This window comes from Bufo bufo, chromosome 9 (genome assembly GCF_905171765.1).
Source record: "Bufo bufo chromosome 9, aBufBuf1.1, whole genome shotgun sequence".
Classification (NCBI taxonomy): Eukaryota; Metazoa; Chordata; class Amphibia; order Anura; family Bufonidae; genus Bufo; species Bufo bufo.
Genome location: NC_053397.1, coordinates 219960227 through 219976573, shown reverse-complemented (window position 1 = coordinate 219976573; position 16347 = coordinate 219960227). Strand labels below are relative to the sequence as shown.

General features: G+C 42.6%; 1 protein-coding gene across 2 annotated transcripts in view; it reads right to left on the bottom strand.

Annotated features, from left to right (window-relative positions):
• Positions 1–16347, bottom strand: part of LOC120979517 (FRAS1-related extracellular matrix protein 1-like) — a 221425-nt gene that overhangs the window by 168063 nt on the left and 37015 nt on the right. For both annotated transcript variants that reach the window (XR_005774308.1, XM_040408315.1), the window contains exons 11-15: positions 14146–14342; positions 7910–8000; positions 6443–6610; positions 5825–6033; positions 1567–1660 (exon numbers count right to left, since the gene is read on the bottom strand). Coding sequence is in view for 1 of the 2 variants with exons in the window: in XM_040408315.1 (XP_040264249.1) it covers positions 1567–1660; positions 5825–6033; positions 6443–6610; positions 7910–8000; positions 14146–14342 (759 nt within the window). In the remaining variant the exon portion in view is untranslated. The remainder of the gene's footprint in view (positions 1–1566; positions 1661–5824; positions 6034–6442; positions 6611–7909; positions 8001–14145; positions 14343–16347) is intronic.

The following is a 16347-nucleotide window of genomic DNA, read 5'->3' as shown; positions in this document are numbered from 1 at the left end:
CTGTGCCCTTGCGGTCCTCTGGCTGCCGCTCCGTAGTAGCAGGAAGCCGGTCAGCGCTGGGACTCAAGATGCTTTTCCCCTCGTCGGTATGTTATGCGACACACTCCTCGTGTGTTTGCGCTTGTAGGTCCCGGCGTATCAGGGGTTTAGTAAGGGTTTAGTAAGGCACGGAGTTTCCAAAGACTTTGAATTGCCGCACGGCTCTGGATAGTTCAAGCACGTACTCCTTGGGGTTGTTCCGGGGGGCTCCTCACCAAACGCGTTTCGGGGTACTTGCCCCTTCAGTGAAGAAGGGGCAAGTACCCCGAAACGCGTTTGGTGAGGAGCCCCCCGGAACAACCCCAAGGAGTACGTGCTTGAACTATCCAGAGCCGTGCGGCAATTCAAAGTCTTTGGAAACTCCGTGCCTTACTAAACCCTTACTAAACCCCTGATACGCCGGGACCTACAAGCGCAAACACACGAGGAGTGTGTCGCATAACATACCGACGAGGGGAAAAGCATCTTGAGTCCCAGCGCTGACCGGCTTCCTGCTACTACGGAGCGGCAGCCAGAGGACCGCAAGGGCACAGAGAAAAGACACAGTATCTTTCAGTTGCTACAGCAGCAGCTGATAACGACAATTTGTTTCCAGGTTTACCTGCATAAGGAACCGCACAGCACAGTGAGTAGTAGCGGGACGCCGCAAGTATACTCACTTAAGTGAATTCTGTTGTACCACAGTTACATTATCCTCTTGCAGTGAATCAGGACTGTGAACTTTATAGTACTTGGTTAAGCTAGCCACTACATTAGCTCAAGCCACCAGCAGGGCTTTACTTCTATTTGTTCTGACTTCCATATGGACTGATTTTTTACCATCCCCAGCCTATCCACCATTGGTCCTAGTATTTATTCTATATCTATATATTTTATTGTATCCATGTGTTCTTATATTGCTTGACTGTATTTTATATGTGTTTTTTAAAATAATTGATTTTACTTTACCTTACATGTCCTTGAATAAAATATATGATTCTACATAAGTGAGTGTGCCCAGTATACTTTTTAACATTATTTATTCACTTTAGAGGAAGGGCGGATCCTCTTTTACTGGCAGCACCTCGTCCTAATTTTTCCTCAGTCCTGTGCGTCTCATTAAACCTGCGTTTTAAAGTTATCAGCACTTAAAGTGACAGTGGTCAGATTTGCAAAAAATGGCCAAGTCCTTAAGGTGAAATAGGGCCGAGTCCTTAAGGGGTTAAGATGCACTTGAGAACTGGAAATGGTTTCAAAAGTTCACACGCCCGTTAGTTTGGCTATTATACTTTTGGATGAAAAATTTTCAACTGGTTACATAGAAGAAGGTTCTCATCGTTGGTGACCTAAAGTAGCCATCATGGTTGAGCAGACTGAAATGACAGCACAGCCGATGGAAAGACGATAGGTCCCAAGATGAAAGCCCAAGGCTGAACTTCCCCATATAGGAAAATTAAAGGGGTGAGAACGTACAGTATGCCAATTGACACTTTCATGGCATTTGTTGGGTCCATAGACCCTAATTTGCACAATTTAACATGACGTCACCTGAACTTTCAGTTCTCCATCTGCAATATTAGTTCCATCTGTTACTGTAAAGAAGATGGTGTCTTCCAATGTCTCGGAGTCATCATGTTGATACCTGCAAATACAAGTGGAACATCACTTATTTATGTCCCACAATTATATATATATATATATATACAATATAAATGCTCATGAAAACTTGTCACTAAATGTTGAATCATAAACAAAATCCACAAACGTTTCCTGTAACCACAGAAGAATATGAAACAATTCCTGCAGACAGATTTAATGCTGGGTTCAATAAGAGCTGCATGCAGTGAGCTCCCCCTAGTGGTGGCTGCAGGCATCCGCCTATTACTTTGTATCTCTGTACAGTAAACATGGAAACCTAGAATGTGTCGGCAGATAAGAACCATTTGGCCCATCTAGTCTGCCCAATATACTGAGTACTATGGATAGCCCCGGCCCTATCTTATATGAAGGATGGCCTTATGCCTATCCCATGCATGCTTAAACTCCTTCACTGTATTTGCCTGGGGCAGGGATTAATCTGTATTAAAGCCTTTATGAAATTGATGAATGCAGAATCCTGGACCTTCTGTAACATTTAAGCCCGGCAGACGTTCCTGAAATGTCCATGACCAGCTAAAGCCTTACAATCGAAGTGTAAGCTCTGTGTCTAGTGATGATTCCAGGAAACAGCACCCCTAGTGGTGAATGTTAAAATTGACACAAACATCTACAGTACTTGCTGATTACTGCAACCAAGGTAGAGTTCAAGTCGCCGTTCTGAATTCTGCTACTGCTTTCCCTTATAACGGAAAATAGCGGAATTCGTAAGACAGAATTCTAAACGGAAACCTCTTAGAGGCATTCCGTTTTCATCCGTCATTATACATGTCAATGGGCAAGCATAATGGATCCGTCTGGTTTCCGTTATGCCGGACGGAAAAGAAAGTCCTGTCGACAGGACTATAACGCAAAGCAATAGCAGAATTCATAACGTTGATGTGAACGCTCCCTAAGTAAGAGTTCACGTCACCGTTTCATTTTCCGTTCTTCTGATCTGTACAGAATGCAAGACTTTTTTTTTCCATCTAAAAAAAATATAAAAATCTCAGGCGAAAAAATGGCTCAAACAGATGCTAAATGCATAACTGATGCACACGATCCGTTTTTCTACAGGATCCTGTTGTTTTTTTTTTTTTCTGTTCCTCTGACATCAGAAGAATGGAAAATGCTGCGGTAATGTGAACTCTTCCAAACGAATACAAAGTATCTCTCCTCCAGGAAGAAGGAAAACTGCCTCACTAGTGCCACCTTCTGGGGGGTAGCTACAAAAGAAGTCAATGTCCAAACAATATCCTCTTAAAGGGGTTGTCTGCTTTTTTTTAAAAAAAAATTATTTTGAGGACCTATCCGAAGGACAGGTCATCAATATAACAAAGTGGACAACCCCTTTAAAGATCGGGATTATCAGGATCAACTGAATTAAACCAGGCATAGTGATAATTCCACCTATTGTGGGGTAGTAGTGATCCTATAGATCAATGTCCAACCCTTTAAAAAGCCCATGTCATCAGGATCAATCTGGACAAACTGTGCGGTAGGGTTGATCCTGCTGATTAAAATGGTACCTTGTGAAAATTGGTTTCCGAAAAAGTTATTTATTTGTTACGTAAATGAGGCTTCAGTGCACTGGGTCTTGGCCTCTTGGTGCACCTCAGCTCTTCGGTTAAAGAATCAAAGTCATTTGTCCTGGAACGTTGCAACTGATTTTCATAAGACAGGTATCATTTTAATCAGCTGGATCAGCGTTACCAGGCGGTATAGCTCAGTTAACAGGGTTGATCCTGCTGACACGTGTTTTTTGGTTGAACTATAGGGCTGCTATCTCCAGTAGGTTGCACTACAGAGACAGTCTTCTTGAGAGCTACTTTGCATATATTTTTCCCAGGAAGCTTGCCTGTGCCAACTTGGCACTCTCCACAAGGAGAGACTCTTCAAAAATATCCCTTCTCTAACGATTTCCTTCGGGTGTCCTGCCTTTTCTCGGCCAGGCTGATTCCTCTCATTACTGCGCAGATCATGTCATTAGCCCACCGTCCTCTCTACTTCCTCCTGGCACCCAGTGAGTACAGGTCAGAGCACCTCTCTATTGCTCGGTGACAGGGACCAGCTTGTCCCCCCGGACACGTCTTGAGGGTGGGATGTTTTTCCATATTTTCCTTTTCTCGATCAGCCCCCCCCCCCCCCCCCCCCCAGCATCACATTAAAGGGCCTATGGGAATTGCCATTCTTCCACTGCTCTGCTTTTGTGGTGGTCCCTGATAATGGGATGAGGAGACCCTTCTGCTCAATCAGTGCAAACAATATGTTCCCCGTCTCCAGAGATGGAAGGCTTTTATTATCTTCCGGGATGCAGGGTGGGATTGATTCCTCCGCATCTGCGCAGCGTTTTACGACTTCTGGTGTCGGATAATGGCTGATAAAGTCATAATGTCTGATAATGGGACACCTATCACTCGTTACAAGGTGGGATTAATTAGGAGAAGGTCCACCAAGTCTGGAGACCTCCTGCGAGGACTGGCCTACAGGGGGCAGTATATACCCTGTATAAACAGATGATGACGGCCTCGGCGACATTAAACCTCACCCTCCGATGTGTCTGAATGGAAGAGGATGAGGCCTCTCTGTGCCTCGGCTTCATCCCTAAATTCATGGGAATAAGGCGCCGAGCTTTCTTTAACAATGTGCACCAGATGCCCCTATAAGTCCTTAATAAGACTCACATGTGCCCCACAGTGCCAGTATAGATGTCACCCAGAGCTCCTAACACAGAGATGGCTCATATAGTGCCAGAGATACCCCGTATAGTGCCAGTGATGCCCCATATAGTGCCAGAGATGCCCCATATAGTGCCAGTGATGCCCATATAGTGCCAGTGATGTCCCATATAGTAACACTGATACCCCGTATAGTGCCAGTGATGCCCCATATAGTGCCAGAGATACCCTGTATAGTGCCAGTGATGCCCCATAGAGTACCAGTGATACCCCGTATAGTGCCGTATAGTGCCAGTAATGCCCCTTATAGTGCCAGTGATACCCCGTATAGTGCTAGTGACGCCCCATATAGTACCAGTAATACCCTGTATAGTGCCAGAGATACCTCGTATAGTGCCAGTGATGCCCCATATAGTGCCAGAGATACCCCATATAGTGCCAGAGATACCCCATATAGTACCAGTGATACCCCGTATAGTGCCAGTGATACCCCGTATAGGGCCAGTGATGCCCCATATAGTGCAAGAGATACCCTGTATAGTGCCAGTGATGCCCCATAGAGTACCAGTGATACCCCGTATAGTGCCGTATAGTGCCAGTAATACCCTGTATAGTGCTAGTGACGCCCCATATAGTACCAGTAATACCCCGTATAGTGCCAGTGATGCCCCGTATAGTGCCAGTGATGCCCCATATAGTGCCAGTGATACCCTGTATAGTGCCAGTGATGCTCCATAGAGTACCAGTGATACCCCGTATAGTGCCGTATAGTGCCAGTGATGCCCCATATAATGCCAGTGATGCCCCATATAGTGCCAGTGAAACCCCATATAGTGCCAGAGATACCTCGTATAGTGCCAGTGATGCCCCATATAGTGCCAGAGATGCCCCATATAGTACCTGTGATACCCAGTATAGGGCCTGTGATGCCCCATATAGTGCCAGAGATACCCTGTATAGTGCCAGTGATGCCCCATAGAGTACCAGTGATACCTCGTATAGTGCCGTATAGTGCCAGTGATGCCCCATATAGTGCCAGTGATACCCCGTATAGTGCTAGTGATGCCCCATATACTACCAGTGATACCCCGTATAGTGCCAGTGACGCCCAATATAGTACCAGTAATAGTAATGATAGATGGTCCATATCGTGCCAAGATGGTTCATATAGTGCCAAAGATGCTCTTGTAGTGCCAGACATGCCTCATATTCTGCCAGAGATACCTCATATAGTGTCAAAGATGTCACATATATTGTGAGAGATGGTCCATATAGTGCCAGAGATGGAGATGGCCCATATGGTGCCAAATATGCCCTGTACAGTGCTAGAGATACCCCATATAGTGTCAAAGAAACCTTATATAGTGTCAGAAATGCCCCATACGGTGCCAAAGACGCCCCATATAGAGACATAGAGATGTCTTATATAGTGCCAGCAAAGCCCCATATAGCGGTTTATATAACATATGACATATTTCCCATTGATTTTGTACCGGACTTTGAAGGTCAGCAGCTCCTCCAGGCTGAAGGAACTCCGCTCAGCTATTGGGACCCCACGAAGCTCCACATTTCCGTGCCGGGGCCCAGATTTCAGTAAGATTCTCAGGTTCTCACTTTTTGTGTCCTCATCAGAAATGACAAGACTTTCTCCTGTAATGAGACAACTGCCCCCCTCCTCCGTCCTCACCGGGTGAGTGGAAATCTGAAGAAAGAAATCATCGGTACATTAAGGGACGGCTGATAGTTATCACACAGGTAATGGCATTCACAGGAACTGTAATATTTCACCACTCCGTATACTATATACAGCTGCACTGCACCTGTGGAGCTCCGTGTGTTATATAGTGCGGTGTTGGATACAATTGTAACAAACTCTCTGCTGTGAGAAGTATTAGATCTTTTATATTAAAAAAAGGGGTCCTCATTCACTGAAAGCAATCAGAAATGATGAAATAAGAATACACTCATTATTCATTATTTACATAAAAGTAGAAAATCGGTTTAACCCAAAGCCAAGTGGTCACCAAAAAGTTTCCAGAATTACGTTTTTGTGTGACTAAAATCACAACAGAATGTGGCGGTATCGTGTGTGAAAAGTCTAACGCCATCACCTTTGGAGCTTGATCATCCACCGGAATGACGGTTATGTTGAATATCAGTCCGGTCAGCCGCCCGCCATGTTGGTCACTTACAGAAAACTCAAACTGGACATGGAGGCGATCAGGACCGATGTCCTGTATGGGAGGCATGTACGCCACCTTCATATGGTCCACTGCGTGCTGGGGGAGGGGAGACATTGATAGGAACAATAAGAGATACAATGTAACAAGTAAACAACCATTCATAGCTATCTCTGCTCGCTACATTGCTACATACCTGGACTATGTACAGTATATATGTATTTATTATATTTTACATATTATTTAGACTTATTTATACACAATTTACATCCTGTAGAGTCTGCTACAACTAGTCATGAGGCTCAATCATGGGGTTTCTCAAGGCGGATCTGTATCAGTCAGCCAACGACTGTGATGACTTAAAGGGAATCTGTCACCTGCTTTAAACATTTTTAAGCTGGCACCATCGCTATGTGGACTAAAGTACCTTGTTTCCAGCAGTCTTCTTTTTACTTGATTTCGTTTTGTAGTTTTGATATAAAAGCTCTTTTTATGATATGCTAATTAGGGTCCAAGGAGCCCAGAGGGGCGTTTTTTTCCCTCTCCGGAGCCCAGTGACGCCCCCCTGCAGTGCCCAGCTCGCCTTAATTTGAATTCCAAGAATGCCTCCTGATCATCAGATAACCTCCCACAGCCCGGCAAATGGTTCCGCCCCCTCCCCATGTCATATTCTACCTTATAGAAATGCCCCGTCCTTCTTCCTGTCTGCGGCCCGAAAACTCGCGCAGGCGCAGTACCGTCTGCGGCCTGCGCGATCATCAACGTCCTGAGGGCAGCAGCGCTCAGGTCACATCACTGGGCTCGGCACATGCCCAGTGAGACTTCTGAGGCTGTTGCCCTCAGGAGGTTGATGATCGCACAGGCCGCAGGCGGTACTGCGCCTGCGCGAGTTTTCTGGCCGCAGACAGGAAGAAGGACGGGGCATTTCTATAAGGTAGAATATGACGTGGGGAGGGGGCGGAACCATTTGCCGGGCTGTGGGAGGTTATCTGATGATCAGGAGGCATTCTTGGAATTCAAATTAAGGCGAGCTGGGCACTGCAGGGGGGCGTCACTGGGCTCCGGAGAGGGAAAAGAACGCCCCTCTGGGCTCCTTGGACCCTAATTAGCATATCAGAAAAAGAGCTTTTATATCAAAACTACAAAACGAAATCAAGTAAAAAGAAGACTGCTGGAAACAAGGTACTTTAGTCCACATAGCGATGGTGCCAGCTTATAAATGGTTAAAGCAGTTGACAGATTCCCTTTAAGTCTGAAAATGGGTTGTATGCATGAGATAACCCCTTTAAGACATATTTTGGGGTGTATGGCAGAATATGTATATGGAGGAATATGGGATGATGTAAAGGTTTCTGTAACAGGTGAATGCAGAGATTATGTCATAGACGAGCCACATACCTGGGTGAAGGAGCTGAGCCGGGAAATTGATGGATCCTTTTCTAAAATACTTGAGGTGTCCACAGAAATCAGCTTTCCAGCATCTTTTACGCTATGAGAGGAAGAAGAAGAAGAAGAAGAAGAAGAAAGACACATTACTTGCTGTGTTCAATGTCACTGCTTGTGTTGGTAAAGAAGGAGACATTACTTGTGGGGTAATCACTGTGTAACTGAATGTTCTGAACTTTCTGATATATTCTGTATTTTAATTCCAATCCTTACTATTTTAAAGATCTCTGTTTGCTGCCAGTTTGTAAGAAATTCCTCACATTCAAAGACACAAAACCTGCACAGACCTAATACTTGTCGTAGTTGTGCTTTTGTTACAGTGTATCACTTATGTCAAGCTAGTGAAAGCTAAACCAACACTTTTTCATTGTTTCTAATATCTTTCTGTCTATTATCTCTGTACTGTGACATCACTGTGTTTATTATCCCTGTACTGTGACATCACTGTGTTTATTATCTCTGTACTGTGACATCACTGTGTTTATTATCCATGTACTGTGACATCACTGTGTTTATTATCTCTGTACTGTGACATCACTGTGTTTATTATCCCTGTACTGTGACATCACTGTGTTTATTATCCCTGTACTGTGACATCACTGTGTTTATTATCTCTGTACTGTGACATCACTGTGTGTATTATCTCTGTACTGTGACATCACTGTGTTTATTATCCATGTACTGTGACATCACTGTGTTTATTATCTCTGTACTGTGACATCACTGTGTTTATTATCCCTGTACTGTGACATCACTGTGTGTATTATCTCTGTACTGTGACATCACTAAGTTTATTATCCCTGTACTGTGACATCACTGTGTTTATTATCCCTGTACTGTGACATCGCTGTGTTTATTATCCCTGTACTGTGACATCGCTGTGTTTATTATCCCTGTACTGTGACATCACTGTGTTATTATCCCTGTACTGTGACATCACTGTGTTTATTATCTCTGTACTGTGACATCACTGTATTTAGTATCTCTGTACTGTGACATCACTGTGTTTATTATCCCTGTACTGTGACATCACTGTGTTTATTATCTCTGTGCTGTGACATCACTGTGTTTATCATCCCTGTACTGTGATATCACTGTGTTTATTATCCCTGTACTGTGACATCACTGTGTTTACTATCCTTGTACTGTGACATCGCTGTGTTTATTATCCCTGTACTGTGACATCGCTGTGTTTATTATCTCTGTACTGTGACATCACTGTGTTTATTATCCCTGTACTGTGACATCACTATGTGTATTATCCCTGTACTGTAACATCGCTGTGTTTATTATCCCTGTACTGTAACATCGCTGTGTTTATTATCCCTGTACTGTGACATCACTGTGTTTATTATCCCTGTACTGTGACATCACTATGTGTATTATCCCTGTACTGTAACATCGCTGTGTTTATTATCCCTGTACTGTAACATCGCTGTGTTTATTATCCCTGTACTGTGACATCACTGTGTGTATTATCTCTGTACTGTGACATCACTGTGTTTATTATCCCTGTACTGTGACATCTCTGTGTTTATTATCTCTGTACTGTGACATCACTGTATGTATTATCCCTGTACTGTGACATCACTGTGTTTAGTATCTCTGTACTGTGACATCACTGTATTTAGTATCTCTGTACTGTGACATCACTGTGTTTATTATCCCTGTACTGTGACATCACTGTGTTTATTATCCCTGTACTGTGACATCGCTGTGTTTATTATCTCTGTACTGTGACATCACTGTGTTTATTATCCCTGTACTGTGACATCGCTGTGTTTATTATCTCTGTACTGTGACATCACTATGTTTATTATCCCTGTACTGTGACATCGCTGTGTTTATTATCCCTGTACTGTGACATCCCTGTGTTTATTATCCCTGTACTGTAACATCGCTGTGTTTATTATCCCTGTACTGTGACATCACTGTGTTTATTATCCCTGTACTGTGACATCACTGTTTATTATCTCTGTACTGTGACATCACTGTGTTTATTATCCCTGTACTGTGACATCGCTGTGTTTATTATCCCTGTACTGTGACATCACTGTGTGTATTATCCCTGTACTGTAACATCGCTGTGTTTATTATCCCTGTACTGTGACATCACTGTGTTTATTATCCCTGTACTGTGACATCACTGTTTATTATCTCTGTACTGTGACATCACTGTGTGTATTATCCCTGTACTGTGACATCACTGTGTTTATTATCCCTGTACTGTGACATCTCTGTGTTTATTATCTCTGTACTGTGACATCACTGTTTTTATTATCCCTGTACTGTGACATCGCTGTGTTTATTATCCCTGTACTGTGACATCACTGTGTTTATTATCCCTGTACTGTGACATCACTGTGTGTATTATCCCTGTACTGTGACATCGCTGTGTTTATTATCCCTGTACTATGACATCGCTGTTTTTATTATCTCTGTACTGTGACATCACTGTGTTTATTATGTCTGTACTGTGACATTGCTGTGTTTATTATCTCTGTACTGTGACATCACTGTGTTTATTATCCCTGTACTGTGACATCACTGTGTTTATTATCCCTGTGCTGTGACATCACTGTGTTTATTATCTCTGTGCTGTGACATCACTGTGTTTATTATCCCTGTACTGTGACATTGCTGTGTTTATTATCTCTGTACTGTGACATCACTATGTTTATTATCTCTGTACTGTGACATCACTGTGTTTATTATCCCTGTGCTGTGACATCACTGTGTTTATTATCTCTGTGCTGTGACATCACTGTGTTTATTATCCCTGTACTGTGACATCACTGTGGTTATTATCTCTGTGCTGTGACATCACTGTGTTTATTATCCCTGTACTGTGATATCACTGTGTTTATTATCCCTATACTGTGACATCACTGTGTTTATTATCTCTGTACTGTGACATCACTGTGTTTATTATCCCTGTACTGTGACATCACTGTGTTTATTATCTCTGTGCTGTGACATCACTGTGTTTATTATCCCTGTACTGTGACATCACTGTGGTTATTATCTCTGTGCTGTGACATCACTGTGTTTATTATCCCTGTACTGTGACATCACTGTGTTTATTATCCCTGTACTGTGACATCACTGTGTTTATTATCCCTATACTGTGACATCACTGTGTTTATTATCTCTGTACTGTGACATCACTGTGTTTATTATCCCTGTACTGTGATATCACTGTGTTTATTATCCCTGTACTGTGACATCACTGTGTTTATTATCTCTGTGCTGTGACATCACTGTGTTTATTATCCCTGTACTGTGATATCACTGTGTTTATTATCCCTGTACTGTGACATCACTGTGTTTATTATCCCTATACTGTGACATCACTGTGTTTATTATCTCTGTACTGTGACATCACTGTGTTTATTATCCCTGTACTGTGACATCGCTGTGCTTATTATCTCTGTACTGTGACATCACTGTGTTTATTATCTCTGTACTGTGACATTGCTGTGTTTATTATCTCTGTACTGTGACATCACTGTGTTTATTATCCCTGTACTGTGACATCGCTGTGCTTATTATCTCTGTACTGTGACATCACTGTGTTTATTATCCCTGTGCTGTGACATCACTGTGTTTATTATCTCTGTGCTGTGACATCACTGTGTTTATTATCCCTGTACTGTGACATCACTGTGGTTATTATCCCTGTACTGTGACATCACTGTGTTTATTATCTTTGTACTATGACATCACTGTGTTTATTATCTCTGTGCTGTGACATCACTGTGTTTATTATCCCTGTACTGTGACATCACTGTGTTTATTATCCCTGTACTGTGACATCACTGTGTTTATTATCCCTGTACTGTGACATCACTGTGTGTATTATCCCTGTACTGTGACATCACTGTGTGTATTATCCCTGTACTGTGACATCACTGTGTTTATTATCCCTGTACTGTGACATCGCTGTGGTTATTATCCCTGTACTGTGACATCGCTGTGTGTATTATCTCTGTACTGTGACATCACTGTGTTTATTATCCCTGTACTGTGACATCGCTGTGTTTATTATCCCTGTACTGTGACATCACTGTGTGTATTATCCCTGTACTGTGACATCACTGTGTTTATTATCTCTGTACGGTGACATCACTGTGTTTATTATCCCTGTACTGTGACATCACTGCGTTCATTACCCCTGTACTGTGACATCACTGTGTTTATTATCTCTGTACGGTGACATCACTGTGTGTATTATCTCTGTACTGTGACATCACTGTGTTTATTATACCTGTACTGTGACATCACTGTGTTTATTATCTCTGTGCTGTGACATCACTGTGTTTATTATCCCTGTACTGTGACATCACTGTGTTTATTATCTCTGTACTGTGACATCACTGTGTTTATTATCTCTGTACTGTGACATCACTGTGTTTATTATCCCTGTACTGTGACATCACTGTGTTTATTATCCCTGTACTGTGACATCACTGTGTTGATTATCCCTGTACTGTGACATCGCTGTGCTTATTATCTCTGTACTGTGACATCACTGTGTGTATTATCTCTGTACTGTGACATCACTGTGTGTATTATGTCTGTACTGTGACATCACTGTGTTTATTATCCCTGTACTGTGACATCGCTGTGCTTATTATCTCTGTACTGTGACATCACTGTGTGTATTATCTCTGTGCTGTGACATCACTGTGTGTATTATCTCTGTACTGTGACATCACTGTGTTTATTATCCCTGTACTGTGACATCACTGTGTGTATTATCTCTGTACTGTGACATCACTGTGTTTATTATCCCTGTACTGTGACATCGCTGTGTTTATTATCCCTGTACTGTGACATCACTGTGTGTATTATCCCTGTACTGTGACATCACTGTGTGTATTATCTCTGTACTGTGACATCACTGTGTTTATTATCCCTGTACTGTGACATCGCTGTGTTTATTATCCCTATACTGTGACATCACTGTGTTTATTATCCCTGTACTGTGACATCACTGTGTTTATTATCTCTGTACGGTGACATCGCTGTATTTATTATCTCTGTACTGTGACATCACTGTGTTTATTATCTCTGTACTGTGACATCACTGTGTTTATTATCCCTGTACTGTGACATCACTGCGTTCATTACCCCTGTACTGTGACATCACTGTGTTTATTATCTCTGTATGGTGACATCACTGTGTGTATTATCTCTGTACTGTGACATCACTGTGTATTATCTCTGTACTGTGACATCACTGTGTTTATTATCTCTGTGCTGTGACATCACTATGTTTATTATCCCTGTACTGTGACATCACTGTGTTTATTATCTCTGTACTGTGACATCACTGTGTTTATTATCTCTGTACTGTGACATCACTGTGTTTATTATCCCTGTACATTGACATCGCCTTTGTTTATTATCCCTGTACTGTGACATCACTGTGTTTATTATCCCTGTACTGTGACATCACTGTGTTTATTATCCCTGTACTGTGACATCGCTGTGCTTATTATCTCTGTACTGTGACATCACTGTGTGTATTATCTCTGTACTGTGACATCACTGTGTGTATTATGTCTGTACTGTGACATCACTGTGTTTATTATCCCTGTACTGTGACATCACTGTGTGTATTATCTCTGTGCTGTGACATCACTGTGTGTATTATCTCTGTGCTGTGACATCACTGTGTGTATTATCTCTGTACTGTGACATCACTGTGTTTATTATCCCTGTACTGTGACATCACTGTGTGTATTATCTCTGTACTGTGACATCACTGTGTGTATTATCCCTGTACTGTGACATCACAGTGTTTATTATCCCTGTACTGTGACATCACTGTGTTTATTATCTCTGTACGGTGACATCACTGTGTTTATTATCTCTGTACTGTGACATCACTGTGTTTATTATCCCTGTACTGTGACATCACTGTGTTTATTATCTCTGTATGGTGACATCACTGTGTTTATTATCTCTGTACTGTGACATCACTGTGTTTATTATTCCTGTACTGTGACATCACTGTGTTTATTATCCATGTACTGTGACATGTCTAGGTTCATTATTCCTGTGTTGTGACATTACTGTGTGCATTATTGCTATGCATTAGGGTATACAAAATAGAAGCCATGGACCAAGGAACATTGCAGTCATAATATAACTGAGAGTAAATACAGTAACGTTCACCGCACCCTGGAGATGTTACGGAGTAGCACGGTTTGGTGATGGTGTATACGAGCTGACTGTCCGGGGATTCTGTATCAGTAAAATGAAGGTGCAGCTTGGTGATCCGGCTGATCTCGTTCTCCGTCATTGAAATATGTCTTCTTGTTCCAGCAACTTCTTCAGGGAGCTGATCCTTCACCGGAGCAATGTGAATAACCACGGTCTAGAAAAAGCAGCGTCAGGTGCTCAGTGCTGGCATTGGTGCTCGAGAAAATAAGTCAGGCCTCTTCATTAATACTAGTCCTCCTTAATAATATTAGTAATACTCATGAATATTACTCCTCCTCATGAATACTAGTCCTCCTCATTAATATTAGTCCCCCCTCATGAATATTAGTCCTCCTCATGAATACTAGTCCTCCTCATTAATATTAGTTCTCCTCATTAATATTAGTCCATCCTCATTAATATTAGTCCCTCCTCATGAATATTAGTCCCTCCTCATGAATATTAGTCCTCCTCAATAATATTAGTCTCTCCTCATAAATATTAGTCCATCCTCATAAATTACAGGTAATTCTCAATACTATTTTTAATTGAATATTCATTACTCATTATTTTTTTCTCTATATGTCCTGGAGAGGACAGGGAGACTGTAGGGAGAGTGTAGGGTGACTGCATGGAGAGTGCAGGGAGAGTTCAGAAACAGTGTAGGGAGACTGCAGGGAGAGTTCAGAAACAGTGTAGGGAGACTGCAGGGAGATTTATTCTGCTTCAGTTTTATTTATTTATTCCTACATTTACAATTTCCTACATCAGCCATAAACTAAGATATGTATTTCTCTACTAATAAGATGGAAGCCTTTATTATTCCAATGCCAGTGTGCCAACCAATACCATCCATTCTGCACCCCTTAGCGGGGCCAGGTCTTAATGATTGCTACCCTCATCTTTTGCTGGCTTTACTTCTTCCAAATCATCCTTCTAAGTCTCCATGTCCTAGAAAAGTCAGCAAGATGCAGAGAGAGGAGGAGCTGGATGTTCCTGATAACATATTCTCATCGATATTAGATCATGTGGAAAAGGAGGAAAAGCAGATGGAAGAAGAAGGGCTCCCACCTGTAGGGCAGGAGGGCACTGGGGTTGGAGCAGTGGGTATGCCAGAGCTGAATAATATTCTGTGTTTACTATCAAATAACCTGCAGGAGATTACAGGCCAGAACTGCAATAATCTGCATATTGTGCCCCCACCTAACCAGTCAAACTCCTTACCAGCAACCGCCTCTGGTGCCGCACGGCCATTAACAATGAAGAAGGACAGTACAGTGCATTCTTCATTATTACATGAACAGCAGCTGCGACTAATCTTATTACATGACACGGAGGCTCCTATTGCTTTCTCTTCCTTTACTGACCAACCAATAGCAGCAAAGAAAACAAAACAAGTAACCATGGTAACAAGACCCTCCCACATAAGACTCCTATAATAGTCCTGCTTTGCATAGATTCCTCCTCTTTCTTTGCTGCTGACCACTCAGATAAGCTCTCATTGTGGTCTTCATATTCAGTAGTGATGAAGAGTATTATACTGTTGTATCTTATTTTGGTATATTTATAGTTTATATATAGTATATATTTATATTCTTTTACTTGGTTTCCCACCTTTGCGGGTTCCCTTTAGTAGTTTGGTTTTTCCACACTTGTTTTTCAGGGGTCGCTTCCCTGATTCTGTCTGTTCCCTCTTATACCTTATTTCTCCTTGCTATTTTGCCTTCTCCTACCTCCCGTTCTTGTGCCGCTCCCCTGCACGCTCACCAGTGTTCTCCCTGGTGCCCTTGTCGGCAGCCGAAATCTCGCGCGATTTCGGCTGCCATCTTCTTCTTCCCCACACCTGAAGCGGGACCTCTCCTTATTCCCGCTTCGTCTTCTTCAGCTTGTCCCGCCCGAAGTTCCGTCTATCTTTTCAGAGCGGCGCGAAATCGTGCGGGATTTCACGCGTGCACGCAGTATACTCTGGACGCTCCGCTGAGCCTGTCAGCCCTGATCGGCCCTCTGGTATTAATACCCCCTTTTGTCTTGTCCTACATCTTCTACCCTAGTTCCCCCCTTCAGTGGCCACCGTAGCTGGTAGGCATAGGTAGTGCTGCTTACCCCTACACTGATAATAATCATGTCAGAACACAGCCTCCCCATTAACCACATTCCTGAGGACATGGAGGTGACCCCCC